This window comes from Canis lupus, chromosome 32, assembly GCF_048164855.1.
Source record: "Canis lupus baileyi chromosome 32, mCanLup2.hap1, whole genome shotgun sequence".
Lineage (NCBI taxonomy): Eukaryota > Metazoa > Chordata > Mammalia > Carnivora > Canidae > Canis > Canis lupus.
The window spans coordinates 19,446,516-19,467,575 of record NC_132869.1 but is presented as its reverse complement, the minus strand read 5'-3'; the positions used below and the strand labels follow the sequence as shown (position 1 = coordinate 19,467,575).

General features: G+C 37.4%; 1 protein-coding gene across 4 annotated transcripts in view; it reads left to right on the top strand.

Moving 5' to 3' along the window:
- Positions 1 to 21,060, top strand: part of ATP8B4 (ATPase phospholipid transporting 8B4 (putative)) — a 236,410-nt gene that overhangs the window by 53,588 nt on the left and 161,762 nt on the right. For all 4 annotated transcript variants that reach the window (XM_072808445.1, XM_072808446.1, XM_072808447.1 and 1 more), the window contains one exon: positions 20,203 to 20,316. In XM_072808445.1, coding sequence (XP_072664546.1) covers positions 20,203 to 20,316 — 114 coding nt within the window. The remainder of the gene's footprint in view (positions 1 to 20,202; positions 20,317 to 21,060) is intronic.

Sequence of the window (21,060 nt, the reverse complement as noted above, 5' to 3'; positions counted from 1 at the left end):
AAAAAGTGTTAGATTAATTATGGCTGTCTGTTCTGATTTTGTTTAAAAATAAAGAAATGGTGTTGGAAAACATTGGTTATCCCACTGGTTCTTCTCTCCCTTCTTTTCACATAGGCACAGACACATACCATCCTCATCCAATTCTCTTGAATGTCAACAGAAATTGCGAAGGGAGATGAACTCATTTGAGTCATGAGGAAGTCATCCTGCCTCAAACTCAGAAACTTCGGCAATCCTGGACACTTAATGTCTGAATATATTTCATGCACAAGCATAGCTTGGAAGTTTCTAATATTCTTTTTTTGCTAAATTATTGATTAAATTTAGGAAGTGCACAGACTTATATAAGTTTGTGAAAATGTGACCAAATAGTCTTGCACGTTTATAAAGAAAGACTTCCATCCAAAATTTGCAGTTCTGATACTTTGATTTATTCCTAGAATCTTAAAACATTTTGTCAATATCATGGTTTTTGGATGGAATTTGCTATTGCTCTTGTGATTTTGTGCTTGCTAGAACAACGATCATTTGTGTTTTCCAAAGAGTGTTCATTCACTGTGACAATTTGACTGACTCTCAGTCATTGCTACAATGACATCACCAAGACTCCCTTCAAAACAAACTTTTTTTTCTCTCACCCATTTATCTAGGGTTTTATATATTTCCACTTCTCTTTTCTCTTAGAATAGGTGGGTAAGAGGAGAGTAGAAAAATATGGCCCACCATTATTCTGGGTATGTGAGCTTGAATGAGGTTATGGATCTCTTTAGGCCATATTATAATGATATGCCTGTGTTTCTGAGACCAGACTGGCATATAACAGTAAAACTTTGTGTTCCTGTGTGTGGAGGTGAATTGAAGGTTCACTGTCCTTCTTTTCCCCTAAGATTTATTTATTTATTTATTTACTTACTTACTTACTTATTTGAGTGAGAGAAAGAATACATTCATGCATGAGTAGGAGGGGGTGGGGAGGGGTAGAGGGAGCAAGAGAATTTTTTTTTTTAGATTTTATTTATTTATTCATAGACACAGAGAGAGAGGCAGAGACACAGGTAGAGGGAGAGGGAGAAGCAGGCTCCATACAGGAAGCCCGATGTGGGACTCGATCCCAGGTCTCCAGGATCACACCCCAGGCTGCAGGCGGCACCAAACTGCTGCGCCACCAGGGCTGCCTGAGAATTTTATTTTTATAGAAATAAAAATGACTTTCAATATTCAATATACTCACAACATGCCTACTCTAAGCCTAGAAATGTGTGTTTGTTGACTGACTTACTTTCTGAAGAAGATTTGAGGCAGTATACAACAAGAATAAACAATAAAGCTCAAAGGGATACACAAACACAAGGAAAGTGGCATGGAATGAATAAGTCACAGAGGTGAAAGGTACTGCATAGACAATTTGGTCAATAGTATTGCAATGGTATTGTATGGTGATAGATGGGAAGTATACTTATGGTAAGTGTTGCCAAATCACTGTGTTGTACACCTGAAACTAATATAACATTGTGTGTCAACTATACTTCAATAAAAAAATGAGGAAAATGAGATGAGCAAGCTATTTTTAGTGAGCCCCAAAGTACATGCTAGAAGGCCTTATCTGCTTAGAATGGCAATGCATTGAATGCTAATGGGATTACTAAAACAGGGATGTAGGTTCTGCTCTCTACCTGAGCATATATGATCTACTCAGGGAGAAAAGACTAGCTCATAAGAACAAACTTGGTAATAGGTAATAAAGAAAAGGTAATGCTAAATCCTAATTGTGTGATGTGGTTTGTAAGTGTTAGGGCAAGTGTTTTTGAAGAAATCTTGCCAAAGGAAATGGGAGTTGATGTTTGTTTGTACCATCAACATTAGGAAGGGGAGACATGAGCAAAGTCCTGTATTTGGACCTAATTGGGGGTGAGGGATATGTCATAGGGAATTATTGTTCAGGTAGGTGAGACCTACCTGAGATTGTTTAAAAAAAAATCGAGTATAAGGTAATAGGCTCTCAGGAGCTGAGGAGTCACAAAGTGAAAGAGAATTTTATTTGCCTTCCAGATAAAATAGACTAGATATCCAAATGGAGATACCCAGGCAATATGGAATGTAACTATGTGGGCTTATAGCTGTAGAACAGGGATATCAGTTGGAAGAAGATGCTTAAAGCTAGGGAAAAAAAATAGAACTTGTTGAGGAGTTGATGGATGATCTGTGCAGAACAGGGATAGAAGGGAAGGGGGGAGCCCAAGAAGGAGCAGGAGCAGCAGAGATTGAGAACAAACAGAGGAAGAGTGAGATGAAAGCCAGGGGAAAGGAGCCTGTCAGGAAACAGGGCGTAGATAACCATATCTAATGCTGGTGCTCATGAGGTTAAGGACTAAGGAAAAATATCTTTATTTTATTTTTTTAAAAGATTTTAAAATTTGAGTATAGTTGCCACACAATATTACATTAGTTTCAGGTATACAGCATAATGAGTCAACAAAGCTGTAGGTTACACTATGCTCACCACAAGTATAGTAGCTCCCATCTGTCACCATACAGTGCTATTAACAATACCATTGACTGTATTCCCTATGCTGTACCTGTCATCCCTGTGACTTATTCATTCCATAAATGGGGGCCTGTACCTCTCACCTCCCTTCACCCATTTTGCCCATCCTCCCTCCATCTCTCCCACAGCCATCACTTTGCTCTCTATAAGTTTAATTCTGCTTTTGGTTTCTTTGCTTATTCATTTGTTTTGCTTTTTAGATTCCATATATGAATGAGATCATATGGCATTTGTCTTTCTTGGTCTGACTTATTTCACTCAGCATAGTACCTTCTAGGTCCCTCCGTGTTGTTGTAAATGGCATGATCCTTTTTTGTGGATGCATGATATTCAACTGTATATATATTACATCTTCCTTATTTGTTTGTCTATGCATGAACACTTTAGGCTGTTTCCATGCCTTGGCTACTGTAAATAATGCCACAATGAACATTGGGGTGGATATATCTTTTTAAATTAGTATTTTCATTTTCTTTGGGTAAATGCCTAGTATTGGAATTGTTGGATCATATGGTATTTCTTTTTTTATTTTTTTGAGGAACTTCCATACTGTAAGAAAAACATCTTTATGTCACAAGGGAGCTATTAGAGGACCTGAAGAAAATAGTTTTATTTATTTATTTTTAAGTTGGGATTTGAAAGTCAGAGGGAAGAAAAAAACCACGCTAAAAAGAATGCAGTGGAGTATGGTCCAATCAAGCATTTGCAACAAAAAAGGAGAGAAGTAGTCTAAAAACTTTCAGGCTCACTGAAATTAAGTACATTTTTTTGAATGAATCTTCTTACATAGTTGGCTATCCATGTCCATGGGAAGGTAAAACTATTTTTTTTGGAGGGGAACTCTTGGGATATCAGAATGCTGGGAGACATCTGAGTCCTGCTTTAAGCCCCAGCCTGATGAGAAATGTGGGTTTCTCTTTCTTTTCTTTAGAGCAGCGTAGTTTCAGCACCAACATACTGTAGATCCTCACCAATAGGCCGATTACCAGAGCAATTTATGCACCAACTGAAGAGTACAGATGATGACAAGCAGTGTGACAAGTTGGAATTAGTTGTGGAAAGTGCCAGTAACTTGCATTTGTTATGGGTTTCTGGTTGTTGGTTGCTGTGTTTTGTATTGGGGTATTCCCATAGCAACAGTGGCTTTTTAGCAAACATTAAAAATGTCTTCTGTTTTGTGTGCTGTTAATATCTGTGTAAATTATTCTATGTGATAAGTTTTTCTTTTATAAATAATTTACTTGTAGGAGAAAAGGTAATTTTTAGACTTCATTTTCTTTCTGAATTTAAGAGTTTAAAGTATAAATATTTTATCTTTTTGACATCTTATTTATTTAAATAGTGTTATTCTTTGGCTAAGCATTTGTCTGATTCCTTATTTCTTTAATTTGGTTGGTCCGCTTTAATCTTTTGTTTTAGCCTCTGAATTCCCATTTCTAAGTGTTCTAAAATGGCACATTAAGGTAATTAAAAATCTTGTTGAACTCTAAAATTCTGAAATGTTTGCTTGTTATTTACCTATTCCAGGCTTGAGGTAATTTCAATGTCCTCATAAACTTGTTCCATTTCATCTGTTTGTGAAGTAAATTTCAAGTAAAGACGCACAGATTTTTAAAAATTTTACTTTCCTCATTGCAATGCCATGAAATTAAAAAGTTTCCAAGCAATGTGTAATTGAAATTGGAATAAAATAAGCTAATTTTGGTATTAGATCTTAGAGCTCATTATTGCCTGGCTATAGTGGTATAAATTTAAACCAAGACCAAGAAATGAAACCATGGAGCAGGAAGAGAAATAACTTCCTGTGTGGAGTGAGCACTGCAAATGCAGTTTCCTTTGTTGGCAAATGGTTTATGAAAGTAATCCATAAATCAATCAAGTGGATAAAATTGGGCAAGTTTAGTAACAGTTGAGAAGTTAACGGAAAAACCACCAACCCCAACAGTTTCAAAGTGGTTTTTACCTTGTTTTGTAGTTTACTGGACCAAATAGTTTGGTTCTGCGAATCATAAAATGAAAAGATGGCAATTGCCATATTTTATATTTTGTAGTTGGAAAATTAATTAAATCATTTGTGTTAAAAATGTCTCAAATTCATGTCCATGATTATGAAACCAGTGGTCAGATTACTGTTGTATTTTGAATCTGGCTTTTTCTGCAGTTTCTTATAAAGGTGAGCTAGTTAGGCATGAAAATCAAACTGGAAGATACTTTAGAAGTGATCCTAGGAGTTGGTTAGGAGCTATATATGTATAGGTATAAATATATGTGTGTTGCATGAATGTGTGCATGTAGGTAAGATTGTAGCTGTAACCCTGTGTATATATCTTTGTAAGAATGTTCTGGCTTGACCAGAGAGAGCTTGTTCTTCAAGGAATTAAGCACAAGACAGCAATCAGATTCCTATATCCAGATCAGTGATATAAATCTCTGGCTGCTGGTACCCCTATCTTGACTTCTCTAGCAGGTCTAATTATTCTTGGTTTCATTCATGTTCCTTGGTTGTGAAGCTTGCTCTGAAACAAGGCCACATTATTACGTCTGTGGCTTTCCAGGTGCCTTTTGGTTAGGTTGCAGATGGTGACACTATTCCACACCAATAGTCAAAAAATACGGGAAGAAGAGTTGCTTTCTACAAATGGAAAAACCTGACTGACTTCTCTGGTACCATAAGAAAGTTAGTTTAAGGGATCCCTGGGTGGCGCAGCGGTTTGGTGCCTGCCTTTGGCCCAGGGCGCGATCCTGGAGACCCGGGATAAAGTCCCACATCCAGCTCCCAGTGCATGGAGCCTGCTTCTCCCTCTGCCTGTGTCTCTGCCTCTCTCTCTCTCTGTGACTATCATAAATAAATAAAAAAAATTTAAAAAAAAGTTAGCTTAAGTTCATTTTAGAATCTCAGTGTGGAATTATGATTTCAAACTTTTTTATCCACTTCTCTCTACAGAATTCTTACTGGCTGCCTATCCAATCTTTGTTTTTATCCCTTACAAGAGGGAAACTTACCATTTCTCTTTAGTAGGAAAGGGTGAGGGGTGTGGAGTCCCACATGGCTCAGTTTTTCTTTAATTATTCTGATGATGCTCCCAAACTAGGGAGAATAGATAATTTATCTTCCAAACCAGGATACTTTTAGGAATGGAAGGGGATCCTATTAGTTATTTTGCTGAGACAATGGGCATAATCTGGGACTGTCACCCTATCTATAACATAATTTCAACCTTTGTGTTTATTGACTGAATTTGGAACTTCTCTGAGGTTCTGTCTTTGGATAGTTTTGATTATTAAACAATTTTTCCTTCAGTTGAGCCAAATAGATTTTTCTCTTGCTTTATTATCTATTGATTTAGCTTTTATTCTGAGGCCAAAGCTGAACAAACATGTCTCCTGATTCACGTGACAAACCTTCTGATAATGTATTTTAGATACCAAACTTGAGTTCATTGAGTAGACTAATCTCCAGGACCAGTCATCTACAATTCTCCCCCCACCTTTTTTTTCTCTCCAAATAGCTTGAGTTTTTCTGTAACCAGCCCCATCAAGTGAGTTGTTCCAGAGTCAAACACCATATTCTAGAAGTTATTTGAGCAGCTAGAAATAGAAGAAGTGTAAGATTGTACTAGCTTATTGGTGATTATTGACTTCCCTTAATCTTTTATTAATCTCATTTTCATCATTAATGATACAGACTGTGTCACATTTATCTCTTTATCTTGCTTGTCGTAGAACTTGGCATACTACAACAGATACTACTTCCTCTGTCATTAAACTATCCCTTTCATTATTGCATCATATGCATACTTACAAGCATGTCTTCTGCATCTTCAGTGATTTAGATAATCTTATAGGGCCAATTAAATAAAAAGCTCTGGAAGAGAAGTCCAAGCACTGGTATATTTTTTAAGCTTTCTAGGTGATTCTAAGGAGCAAACAAGATTGAGAATCACTATTCTAAGTAATAAAAGTATTGAGTACAATATGATTGAGGATAGAGCCATGTACCTTATTACTAGATACCTACCTATAGTTGCCATTGGACCATTAATCATTATGAATTTCTGACTTATTAGTTCTCAATTTCTGTAGTTAACTGTCCTTGCTATCAGCCTAATTTTTAAATATATTATTGCTTTCTATCTTAATAAGCAGAAAGATTTTTGTTAAAGTAGTTAGATGGCTGGTTAGATGGCTTCTAGATGGAAGAGTGGAATAAATAATTGAACTTTAAAGATTTCTTTCCAAGTCATGTTTCTATGATTTTTGCAAACCACTTAGTTCCATGTTGTGATATTTTAAATACTCTTGTAGACCAAATGCCACAAAAACGCCATTGTTCTAAGCAAGACATTTTTGAGGTTAGAAGCACAAATGGGCTGAACTTCTTCATAATGTTTTGCAGAGACAGCATTGTTCTGACTTTTTCTAGGTGAGAAAATAAGTTAAAGAAATGTTTGACTTTTTTATTCTTTCTTGCTCTCTGATATGGGAAAATTGATAAACTATATGAGAATGTTGTGCTAAAAGATGTGAAAACTGCATTTATGCTGGTGCCTATCTTATTTCAGCAAAAGTAGTTCTCTAGGTTTTGTACTGGAAATTACTGGTTTACTTTGTGAATTACTAACAATTATACTAGCTCATGTTTTGTTCTGATAAATGGAATTGCTTTTCCTCCTGCATTTCTTATTTTACATATTTTTTTCTAGTTGGTAAACTGTTGAGTCACTATGCATTTTTCAATGTATCTTTCTTGAAGGATTGAAGAAGTCTAGCAGAATATCTTCAAATAAGTCAAAAAGACATTTTGTCTTTATAGTTTAAATCCTGGCATTTATTTGTGGTAATTCAACTCCATGGTCTATTGGTGAAATCAAGTATTCTCTGAAGGTTCATAATCTAGAGTGCACAAATGGGACTTTTTTTGGATTTGTACTAATCTAAATTATTTACATAATCTTTTGAAAAAATGCATGCAATCTTATATCACAAAAATTGTGCTTATCAATATTCTTAGAGTTATTTAATACTTTGCTTCTTGGAATGTGGTCTACAGACCTGAGACCAGCATTACTGGCATCACCTGGAGTTTATTAGATATGCAGAATCATTCTCAGTTCCTCCTCTCCAACCCTTGAGTCAGAATCTGCATTTTAACAAAACCCCCACAGGATTCATATACACATTTGGGTTACAGAAGTAATGGACCAATCCTCTGTTCTTATTTTAGTTAGGAGTGCCCTGAAGATTTTGACAAAAGCAAAGAGGTGAAGAGGGGAAAAAAAGTATTTAATTATCAAGCAAAATGCTAATGCTTTAAATGTGTTCTCAGTTAATCTTGACAAAACTGTGCATGGTAGATATAATTGCCCATATTTTATAGATGGGGACACTGAAGATTGGAGGCACTAGGGAATATTTTTCCAAGGTTACTTAGTTGGTAAAACGTTGAGTCACCATGCAGATTGAGGAATCCAAGCCTTCAGTTTTTCCTAATATACTCAATTATTTATTGGGACAATTGTTATTTACTAAGTACTTATTAACTGGATTGTTGTTTCCTTATGGGGCATATGACTTACATTTCTTGGGAAAATGTCTTTAAGAAACTCTTGAAGCTTTCCTGAAGCAAGGCTTACAAGGAGGGTCTTCTTAATCTTTGAGTTTCAAATTGGAAGTCGTCTTCTATGTGTAATTCCTTTCTTTAAGGTATTAATTTCCTCCCTTCCTTCTTTCCATCCTTCCTCACTGCCTTGTTCTCTGACTCCTCCTTTTTCTTTACAATAGCTTCTGTCAAAATAGTTTGTTATAAGTAAGTGGGCACATGTTGAAAAGTATTTTTATATTGTAATTTTGTAACAGAAACCTGGCATATTTTAATAGCATTTTCAAGGAAAGAGTGTGGCTTATTCACAAACACAAAATCCAGTTTGAATTCACAGTGCGGATGATGTACAGTGTTGATGACTGGGCTGTGTTAAGTCCCTTCCAGAAGTATATGCAATGGTAAGTAAAGTGCTTTCAGGTGAAGCTATTTAGGGTTAGAATAGGCCGTGCCTTCTCCTTTCCAGCTTCCCTCCCCATAACTTAATTCCCATCTCTACCTAGTTGCCTGGCAGTTTGCTGTTTCCAAGATCTTTCCTATCAGGAGGAAGATCTTAGTCACATTGAAGGATTAGAAATTAATGTATGCTCCTTTGGGTATGTAGTCAAAATGGAAGACAAGAGCCAGAGAACATGTTTGACCCAAAGAGTTGGCCTATAATATGTAGTCATATAATAGTGTGTAGATTATTTTGGCAGAGGGGTTCTCTGAGTCACTGCTGTAGCAACTCCTTATTTGTTCATTTGTTCATGCATTTATTGAACCACAGTTATTATTAAAAATTAAAAGTATTATTAAAAATTAAATTATAAAGGGCAACAATTCTTGAGTAATTGCTGTGTGCCTGGCATGGGGGTGAGGTTCATAGGAGTGAGCAAGACTCAGTATTTTTCTTCAAGAAGCTCACAGTCCAGTGGGGGACTCTTTTTCAGGTTTGGAATCAGAAAATTTACCTAGGAGCCTGGGGAGGGAGTACTGTGACCCATGATTGACTTGGCCTTTTCTAGTGTTTTTAGCTTTTCTGTGTCACTTTCTTTACTGAGGATATAGGCAAATTATCTCCCTGGAAAGGACTATTGTGGGAAGAGAATATCTAAAATGGATTTGACATCCTTTGTTGTTATAAATAGCATAATAACCATTTGGAAAAACCAGTTTCTCATAAAATCCTCAGGCCATGTACCATAGTCAGACCCCTGGATTTCCCATCCTCTACCCCCATTATCTTATTTATGTCTCCATAGGTGACCCTCTGTGGAGGGACACAGAGCGCAGGCTTCTATTCCCATGAAATGCCTCCAATTCTATTCTGCCAAACTCACCAACCTCTTTGGCTTTGTCTTCCCCGAAACTGACATACTTGCATAAGAGTCTGGATGAACTGTGTTTTTGAACCCTTACGCCAGATGGAGTCAATCAGAAGGAGGAATGTATAAGAGGAATACACTGGGAAAGAGGAATGAATGTGAAGGAAGTAGAATGAGATGGTGGAGAAGGTGGGGGTGATGCAACCAGGAGCCTGCCCACCCTTATTCCTTCCTTCCTTCCTTCATTCATTTCTTTATTCATTCAGGAAACAGGGGAAAGAATTGGTCTGCTCTGTGCACACTCTGTTACTTCTAGCTGGCCTCCCAGTGATGCTTGAGTGGATCACTATTAAATAAACAAATCCCCACTGTAACTTGCCCTGGAGCCTAGTACTTAGAATTGCTCTGCAAGAAGCAGCTCAGTTGCAAATCAGTTTAGTGACTTAGAGCATCTGTCTTAGTGAGTTTTGATTGGACACTCACATTTGAAGCCACTGTGCATTTTCTCTGTTCACATTATGGCAGCTCTTGCTCTGCTCAGCACTCTCATAAGCTTCTTATGTCAGCTACTACAAAAGACAACTGCCTGTTTTTATGTATGTTACCAGAGAGCCCCATTTCCAGTTCCCTGAAGCAAATTTAGTCTTTAACTCAGACCATCCTAAACAAAAACTGCCAAATTTGCTGAAAATTCATTAATCTCTTTGTAGATGATATGCTCACAAAAAAATAAAAGATGGACGCTTAAATTTATTTATAAATTATTATTGTTGCTATTGTGTTTTAATTATAGAAGATACTTTGAAACCTTACTCTTCTCCCATTCCATGAAGAGAATTTTCTTTTCCTGTGTCCCAACCAGTCCTTTATTCTTTCCTCTCAACACCTCTACTTTCAAATAAAAACTACTGAACAAACAAAAAACCCCACAAAGTCAGGTGATGTGGGTTTGTCTGAATTTAGATTTATTGCTCAAACCTGGATGAGACTGGGTTAGAGACCAAGAAAAAGTAGAAATATTGTAGGAGGACATCTTCATATTTTTACCATGGGTCCTGATTGCCCCAGCACCCTGCAGTGGGTGGGAATTCAGAGATGCACACACTTCTCATCTGATTCCCAGGGGTTGAGGAGAAAATTGCCTGGTGTTATTTGTGTAGCACCCTAGTGTAAGAGGTAGAGTCCTAGGAAGGATTAGACTATTTGTGGTGTGTTATTATAACCCTTTGGACCTTTGGGAAATTCTTTATGGGTGTCTCCTCATTAACTGGACTTTTCCATTTGCCTTTGTTATTGTCATAAATGCTGAGGTCTTGCCTGAAATTTGGCCTAGTTCCCAGATGGCATAGCAGCATGAACATGGTCTAATTTTTAGTCCTAGTAAACAAAGCAGCTCATATGCACTATGTTGTCCAAAGAAACTCCTGTGGTGCAGGAAGCCAGCTCCATATCAACTGAAAGAAATGACCACTCTGGTCATCCAGGGCCTCTAAAGCCCTAGCATGAGATAGGCCAATAGGCCAAAGCTGAGGACTTGCTTCCTCACAAGTGGCAGATGTACAATGAGGAGGCACAGAAGAGCTTTGGCAAAGCAGAAGTAGGCAAACAAATCATTAGGGATGCTATGAAAGTCTCACTGAAATACAACCTTTGATTTCTTTTCTTTTGTATGGTTTCCTTTTCTACCTTCCTGGAGAAGGCATATAATAGGTCTCTCTCTCTCTTTCTCTCTGTATAATTTTAAGAGTATTTTTACTTTTTCAGATGTCACCAAAGAAAAGTTAGCATTTTTATTTGGACCTAGTTAGAACTTTTTATACATTGTATGCATCTAAACACCCTGGAGGAAAAAAAATTAGTGTGATTAAATTAATCCCAGAGGTAAATTTAATTTGTCCCCCTGGTAATTGTCCAAAATTAGTTCTTTGTAGACAAATTACTATTCATAGGCCATTTACTATCTCTAGAACAGTCTTGCAGAAGCTGGAACACTAAGTTCTGAGGATAGAAAAGAAAACAAGGTTTATGTTATTACCAGGTAGATTTGCTTTGGGGGGGTGGGGGGTAGGAGACTGAGGCCTGAAAGCTTGCCAAGCAACTGTCTGTGTTTCTGAGGTCTAGAAGGGAAGTGAAGCTCCTTAGACGAGCCTGATGATGCTGTCCCTAGACTGAAGGGACTGAAAGTGACTGAGTGACTGCTCTAGCTGGGTGAATTAATGCATGTTTTTCCACTATCCTTCAGTTTAGAGAGGGTTGTTTATTTTTTTTTTAAAGATTTTATTATTTATTAATCAGAGGCATACGGAGAGCGGCAGACACAGGCAGAGGGAGAAGCAGGCTCCCTGCAGGGAGCCCAATGCAGGACTTCATCCCAGGACCCCAGGATCACTCCATAAATGGAAGGCAAATGCGCAACCACTGAACCATCCAGACATCCTGAGAGGGTTTTTTTCTTTACTGAAGAATGTTCTAGGAGAGTCAGTGGATTTATTAATTAACAGGGAGTTCAGATATTCCTTGTTTCTGATTCATTTCTCAGGAAACATACACCATTTGGGAGAACATATGACTCTACAAACCAGCTTTTATGGGCAGCCCTGTAGTTGCTCTAAGCCTCAATTTCTTCATCTGCAAAGTGGTGCTATGGTAGCAACAACCCATTAGTTTTTTGAAGATTATCTGAGATGATGTATGCACAGAGCTCAGCACAGTGCTTGGCCTATGTAGGGAGACAATACATGTTAGCAGGTGTCATTGTATGACACAGCAACGTCATTACACACAAAGTCATACTTCATTTCACATCCAAGTCTTGGTGACACATGGGTCATACTCATTTTTTTTTATTATAAAAGTGTTTAGTATGGCAGTTTTCACACTTTTTTTGAGCACATTCCCCACTTATAAAAAAGAAAACCTTCCTGTGTCTATTGATAGATGAATGTATAAAGAAGATGTGGTGTATATATATGATGAAATACTACTTAGCCATTAAAAGGAATGAAATCTTGCCATTTGTGACAACATGGATAGACCTAAAGGGTATTATGTTAAGTTAAATAAGACAGAGAAAGACCACTTTTTTTTTTGTGGAATCTATAAAACAAAACAAATGAACAGACAAAAATTCAGAATCAAACTCATAAATGCAGAGAACAAATTGGTGGTTGCCAGATGGAAAGTGACGGGAAGATGGGCGAAATAGATAAAGAAAATTAAAGAGGTACAAACTTTCAGTTATAAAATAAGTTATGGAGATAAAAAGTAAGGCATATAGAGAATATAGTCAACAATATTGTCATACCATTGTATGGTGACTACAATTATCATGGTGAGCATTGAGTAATGTATAGAATTGTCGAATCACTATGTCATATACCTGAGACTAATTTAACATTGTATGTCAACTATACTACTTTAATAAAAAAATCCAAATATGTTGTTCAGATTAAATACCCAGCAAGAAAAAAACAAAATGCACATATATTTACTTTATGCATTTGTATGTATATATTTATATATGTACATAAATGTAAGTAGGTATCCACCTAGAGTATGTATGTATATTTGTGTGTATATTCATAGTCAAGACAATCTGTGCATTAAACATTAATGATGTCAACTTTCAATTTCCTTGTTAAAACATACACAGAAGTTACATACATAGCCTGAAGGGCTGTTGGGCATCCCCTGGAGGACAGGTGCCCCAGTGATCTCATCAGAGAGGGCAATCTTGAGGTTGCATTAACCTGAAATGTCAAATAAGCAGGCTTCCTAAGGGAGTCTTGGCAGGCAAGGTGCTCCTGTTCTGTTGCTCATTATTTTCTTCATAGCACTGATCACTTTAACTGTGTGATCAATTTATAAGGTTATTCTTGCTTCTTTCCCCACAACTAAAATACAAACTTGCTCTAGGAGGATAGAAACTTGGTCTATTCATATCTGAAGTCCTGGCTCAATGGCAGCGCCTGTCACATGAAAGGCCCTTAGTTGTACAAATGGATGAATGTCAGGGGAAACGTGCCCTGTCTCTTTCCCTTCCACAAATCCTTTTGTTCACATTGTGAAGCCTAGGGGCAGGAGAATGTTATGAAGATGATGGTGGTTGTGGTGATGATGATGTTTACTGAAGGCTCTCTAAAGCCTCTTCTGTGGTTCGACACATACTTAACAGTGTTCGTAGAGGAGCACTATCATCTTGCTATGCCTCCAACCCTGAATGCTGTCCACTTCCTCACTGGGCGCCATTTGACTAATTTCAAGGAATTGTGGTTCTGCCAGATGTCGGTGAGGTGCCAGACACCTAATCTCTAGGCTCATTTGCCCCATACATGAATTCTTTGGGGACCTTTGCATGAACATAGCTGTTTCACATATTTCCTGAATGGTGCAGATGCCTTTGGGCCACTTCCTTTTTTTTATGCAAGTGTTCTGTGGATGCTCTCTCTTTTTGAGTTTTATGATATGGTTTAGAGATAATTCTCTTCAAGAGTCAGGACTATTTCTCTTTCTGAAATCTATGTATATCTGTCTCCTCTATAATGGCAAGACTGTTCAGCTCTTTCCCCCTCAAGGTCCTGACAGTTACTTTTTATAGCTGTCATGACATAAAAATGTTTCATCATATGTGGGAAGATCTTTGGAGAGTGTGGAAACTATGGTACTCATTGCGAAAGCTCCTGGGTTTGGCCTGTGGGATCATAGACGCAGGCAATGTCCCCGGATAACCACCAGATGCATTTAGACTTGGCCTTCTATGACTCATTCTTTAAGGCAAATATAGAGACAAAAGTACACTATTATATACAAATGTAAGCTGATCAATATTCCTATCTTGTATTTGGTTGATTGGGAGTAAAGGAAAAATGAACTCAAATTGGCTTAGACAATAAAATAAATGAACAGATCATACAACTGAGAAGTCCAGAAATAGGGCTAGCCTCAGGAGAGACTTGGTCTAGTTTCTTTCTCTGCATTTCCTGGCCCGGATTCTTTAGTGTAGAATTTATTTTTGGCAGCATCCTCACTCATGGTCCCAAGATGCTGTCAGGGATCCCTAGGGCTACTTGCTTCCAGGTTGGAATCCAGTGTGAAAGAGAAAGCCAAGATCTCCAGCAAATTCCCAGAATTGACGTGGGTCATGTGCTAATCTCTGAACTCAAAATTGTAATTAGGAAGATGGGCCATGTAAGTTGGCTTAAACTAATCTGGGCTTGACCCTGAAGTCATAGATGAGAATTGAATTCATCCAGACCACATGACCAAGTAATCTGGAGCACTGTTAGCTGAGGGGAAGGGGAAGAGTGTCAAATGTCTGTTACACCTAGCATTAAAGTAAGACTGGATTTGTAGTATTAAGGTTGGCTTTTTATAGTTATTGTTTTTATAACTGATGTGTCTTACACTCTCCAAATATTAGGGTTAGTTTCCATTTCTGGTTTTGGTGTCCAACAACATTTCTGGCTTTCTGCCTTTGGGCACATGGTGACTCCTTTTGGTCAATGAGTTGTGAGCATTTGGTTGAAGCATTAACTTGTATGTATGAAATCCTTCAGAGCATTCTCTTTCCCTCTGGAACTGCAATTGGAAGTATCTGAGATGGTGGCTGATCCATTGTGAATAGCTATGTTGAACAAGGTCTTCCTGCTGGCTCATGTTGAATAAGTAGCATGAGCAAGAAATAAACCTGTATTATTTTAGGCCATGAAGACTCTGGAGTTGTTACTGTAGTATACTCAATTTATTCTGATCAGTACACTGAATTTCCTAAATTCATTTGGATTATTTGGGGATTGCTCAGAAAAATCTTATATTTGTATAATTCTGTCAATGTAAAACTCAACTCAAAAATGCTTTCATGGCTATGATTTCATTTTATCTCCACAATAGTCCTATAAATATGTAGGTGAGAAGTATTATTAGCTCCATACTTCCAGTGGAAAAATTTAGGTAGACTCCCCAAATGCTCTGTTTACTGCTAATGCTCTGTTTAGCAGTGTTTGTTATTTTCTATTTGCTTTGTTTTCTTAAGCAATATGATTACACAATATAATCTCATTATAAAAAATGATGTTTTTCACTTTGCTAATATTTAGTTTGATGTTCCACCTTTGAAGAATTTATCATTTTTACTTTATTCTTTCCCTCTACCAAATACTTAATGTTAAAATGTAAAGGACTTTGGCCACTGCTGCTTCTGTTGGAAAGCTAAAGGAGTGGTTATCTGTACTATGTGCTTGCATTGAACTTTGTCAGACTGAGACAATTACTCTTGAGCGGGATTGAAAGAAAGCATAGGAAACTAATCACACATCAGCCAATAGATAACCAGAGCTCCTACAGAGGGGGTTGACTCAAGAGGAAAGTGTAGATACATAGTATTATTTTCCTCAGTAAGAAAGTGGCAGCAGGCCAAAAATTCAGAGTGGAGGAGAGAGCAAATGCTGATTGATCTGAAGGCAGAGGAGAAAACTGCCTTGCCTTGAGTTGGGGAAGTACACTCCTGAAGACAGTGAGCTCTTGAAGCAGAGTATCTGGGTTCAAATCCTAGTTCTGCCACTTATCGGCTGTATAGTTTTGCTTAAATTACTTAATCTCTCCAAACCTGGGATTCCTCTTCTATAGAGTGGGGATAATAGTACCCATTTCGTAAAGATGTTGTGAGGATAAAATGAGCTGTGAACTGTAAAGTTCTTAGAACAGTACACATACAAGGAAGAGCTTGATAAATTGTTATTTTATTAGTATTCATTGTCAACCTTTCTGTCGCCCTCTGTTCCAAGCTACCCATCATCTCTCCCCTGGACTATTTAAAAAACCTTCTCATTGTTCTTCTCTCATTTATTCTATCATTTCCAACTTGTTCTCCACCCTGTAGCTAGGGTAATCTTTTAAAATTAGAATCTCTTCAAGTTGCTTCTTTGATTATAAACTTTCAGTAATTCTCTCTTCAGTTAGGATTTTAGTCTTTATGATAAAGTCCAAAATTCTTTGTATGGATTCCAAGGAACTACTTTCTCTAACCTCAGTTTGTGCTGACCTCTGTAGTACAGCCTCATAGCCCCTTTTGTAGACCCCCAAGTGAGCCATCTTCTGCTCAGGGCCTTGGTATTAATATATTTTAGAGGATTAATGCTTTTTTCTCATCCTGATGTTATCTTCCTGGTGGGGAGAGAGCTCTACACTTCTCTTCCACCCCTTTACTCACTTTGTAGTGGAGTTATTGATTTGATGTGTCAGTCTTACAGGGATATCTGGGCCTCACCAGCTTACCTCTGTCCTCTTCCTCTTGGAAGCAAGCTCCCTGTAGGGAAAATGTATTCTCTGATACTCCTCTAGGGGTAGACCCCTTTCCCAATACATTTAGGCCAACCCTGGTCTGGAATTGCCTATGACTGTGTGGTTAAGTCTACGTCATCATGGAGTCAGTTAACTGGTCCACTTGTCTAACAAACGAAAGCCATGACTTCCAGCGTGGCACCTTTTCAGCACTAAAGATGCTGTAAGGATTCTCCAGGTGTACTCCTTTCTCCTTGTTCTCCTCCTCTTCCTTTTCCCCTTCCTCATGTCTTCTGAATTGGATATTTCTAGTGGTCCGTGGAAGAAAAGTCATGCTCGGAGGATAGAGGTCAAGATATTCCGTGCTGTATTAGGGGATGAACTGTACTAAAATTTGACCATAAGCCAATAGGCTGGTTCAATGAAACGACTGAATATTTAAGGTCTTACCTATACTAACATCCTTGGACTAGGCAGTGGAAAAAGAAACACTTTTTCCTTTCAATTGAAAAAGAAAGATAAATGGATTCAGAGACACTCCAGGAGGGGGAGCCCTCGTTCTTTGTTCCCAGGCATAGCTGTGAGGGTTTGCATTATCTGTGACTAGGTTACAACTCAGCCAGAAGAACAACAATCATTACTCTATGTCAAGTTAAACAAATAGGGGAAAATCGTCACAGACCCCATTTGGCATTATCACTTTGTCTCATACAATTGTCTTTCACCTATGTGGGATTGAATTTTGTAGGAGAGTTTCTTTTATAATTCCTGTTATGGTTTTGAGTTTCCTAGCAGATGTTCCATCTGTCCTTTTACAAGATACAGGCTTAACCTCAATTTAGTTTCAACTTAGAAGAAAATATAAAACAGTTAGGAATAATTTTTTTAAGTTAACTGCTTTTTCTCCTTAGCTTTCCTCTTCCCTATTATTTTCTCTAAGTCTCTTCCTCAGAAATATGTTTCACAATGGACAGCTCTCATAGCCTTCCTTCCAGCCCAGACCTTGAGTAGATAGCTCACTGCAAAATAGTCATCATCAGCTTAGTAAACAGTTTTCAGTACATCACTATGTATCAGACCAACTAAGCTGGGAACTCTGCTTGGCACCTCTCTTACTCTCCCACAACTTGTGCAGAGCTAGACACACTGATTCCTGGTAAATGTTAAAAATGACTATATAAGAGGCACCTAGGTGGCTCAGTCCGTTAAATGACTGACTCTTGATTTTGGCTCAGGTCAGGATCTCCGGGTCATGAGATCAAGCCCTGTGTCAGGCTCTGTGCTGGGCATGGCATCTGCTAGAGATTCTCTCTCTCCCTCACCTTCTCCACCTCTCCCCCCACCCCCATTACACCTGCTCACACTTTCCCTCAAAAAAAAAAAAAGACTATTTAACAGGTGCCCATATTTTCTTTAAATAGGTAACAATGATTATTGGGAGTGTAGTTTCACTTAAAAGAAATGACACTAACAGTTTTAAAATATGAGCAAATGGAAAATCTCTGGGGATATTGATTCAGAATTTCAGCAAGACTTATCACCTAAAATCTCTTGTGCTATCTTTGTGGATAAGATGGAGTCTCTTCATGGGACTATAGTTAGGTACATTTATAAATGGTTAAATAAAACTATCCGATGTTTTTATTTAAACAACTGAAAAAGATGTTAACATTATTCTCTGGAGAGGTCTCTAGTTTGTCATCATTTTAAATTTTTTATTTTTATTTTTTGAAGTGAGCATAACCATAAGATTTTATTGTTTTTAAAATACAAAAATATAAAGCTTAGAACTGGATCACTTGGTAATTTCTCTTTTTATATCCCACCAATTCAAATGCTTAAACAGGCTCCATACCCATAATGGAGCCCCACATGGGGTCCCATCTCACAACCCTGGGATCATGACCTGAGTCAAAATCAAGAGTCAGAGAGTCAACCAACTGAGCCACCAAGTGGCTGCTTGCATCTCTTAATAGCCACCATTCCTTTAGATCTGTAGTTGAGGCCAATATTCAAGCCTCAGGACAATCTTTGGAGTTTTAGCCTTTTCCTGGAAAATCCGTTTAGTCTGCCCACCATAGCTACTCTGCTTCCTGTCCTCACATTGCTTTCCCTGAGCGTAAAGAGAATCTGCCTTTCTTATACTGTATCACTTTATGGGGTTGGTGCTTACCACATTTCTTGCAGAAAGTACAGTGGTTTTAGGAATATTCACCATGTTTGCAAGAGCACCATCAGTGTGGAAAGCTATTTTTTTTTAATTAAAAAATATATACATTTGTCCTTAGTCATGTCCTTTGTAATGTATTAGTGTATAGCTTGGATGGATATATAAAAGGCATGTGTTTGAAATATTTTGATGGCAGAAAATATTTAATAGTTTAAGATGGTATATTAAAAATATTTTTTTCATTTGATTGGTATAATAGGAGTATATGAAAAAAACTTGTACAACAATATTTTAAAAAATAAACCATAAGTGATTAGGAAGGGGAGACCTGATTTCATAGTGATTTATGAAGAAATGATCTAGAGATTTTACTTAGTCAAAACTCAGTGAATAAACAGCGAGATACAATTGCCAAAATGCTGATGAAACTTTACGGTATGTTAATACAACGGTCTGGAACACAGAACATCAAAGTCTTTTGTAATTGAGCTGGTTGAATCAGATCTGCAATATGTGTACGGTTCTGTGCAGCATGTTTTAAGAGAGACACAGAGAGATTGGGATAAATCTAGAAGAAACTGATCAGGAAGAGATGTCTAAAAAATAAGTCATGGAGTGGCTGAGGGGTTTGAGAATGCCTAGAACAGAATGGAGAAGATTTTGGGAATTCCTATAAGTGGTCTTCAAATATTTGAGGGTTTACAGCATATAAAGGGCTTAGACTTGGTGTAGTCCATCCTGAGGATGGAAGTTGGCATCTGGTAAAATAGTTAGGACGATTTGGGTTTCTCATAACAGAGCTTTTCTAGCAATTCCAAACCTGAAATAGACTGCTTCATGAGGTAGTCAGTTTCCCATCACAGAAGACTTTCAAAGATAGGCCTAGGATCCCCCTTGTCAGTTACCTAAAGAATGGGAAGGTACACTAGATAATCCCTGAAGTTTCTTCCAACCTCATGCACCCCAGCACAAGCTCCATCTCTGCATACAGTAAGTGCTCAAGCAGTATTTGCCAAATGAATGATGCTTAAGAGTAAAATATCTCAGGGGCAGATTTTTGTACTTGCTACATTTTTAAGTCATGGATGATTTTATGGCATTGGCTAGTAATTTCATCTATATCAGGAGAGTGCTGTCTTGGGAAAAATGAAGACCTTGGGCCAAGAGAACTTAAAATTTTCTAGATAATTGATTTATTTGTCTTGTTCTGGCATAACTCATGTTTAGCCTGGTAAGTTTTAGAGCTATTCTATTAATGAGCAATGCCTTGTGCTAGTCTAACATGATGCTATTTCTTTTTCAGGATAATCGTATCCACACATCCAAGTACAATGTTCTTACCTTCTTGCCAATTAATTTATTTGAACAGTTCCAAAGAGTGGCAAATGCCTATTTCCTTTTCCTTCTGATTTTACAGGTAATGTTTAGGTTGTATTTCTTCATCATCTGTTAAAAGTATTCATATAATTTGAAAAAGTAAGCTAATTCACTCAGCTAAATGTTCATGAAGCCATTCTTATCAGATTTTGAATGTTATTATTGCTGTTTCTGTTCACAAACGTGGGAGGGCTAGGAATGAGTAAAAACTAGTACATCCATCATTTTAAACACTGAGATCACTTTAGAATAGAGCTATGCCCTTTATTTGAACCAAACCAGAGCCTAATAATTACTGTTCATGGCCTCACTCCTTCCTTTATCTCCTTACTGCGTTGACAGTATGGGTGCTGCCAGAGTTGAGGCAGTCTGAGTAGTAGTTAGTGGAACCTAATTGGGCAAATTTCATTTGCTTCCAAAAACAATGACATCATTTATATATATAATAAGTGATATATGCTATATCTTATTTCACTATAGAGTGACTATGTTTTTAAAAATAGTTTTTGGTGGTTAATTGGTAGTTAATAAACTTCCTTTTCCTCCCATCTGACTAAAATTTGAGCTTAAATAAAATTTCAGCTTTTACTGATGTTTCAGGAAAGAAAATACCTAAATCAAAGAATACACATACATATAAACAGTTTATGAGAGCCAGTTATTTACCTAGTATTTATTTTAGAATAATTTAATCAGAACAAAGTGGTACATTCAGAATGTGCTGGGCTGTGTTAATTTTAGGAGGTAAGAAGAAGATGGGTTATATGTGCACAGTCCAGATTAA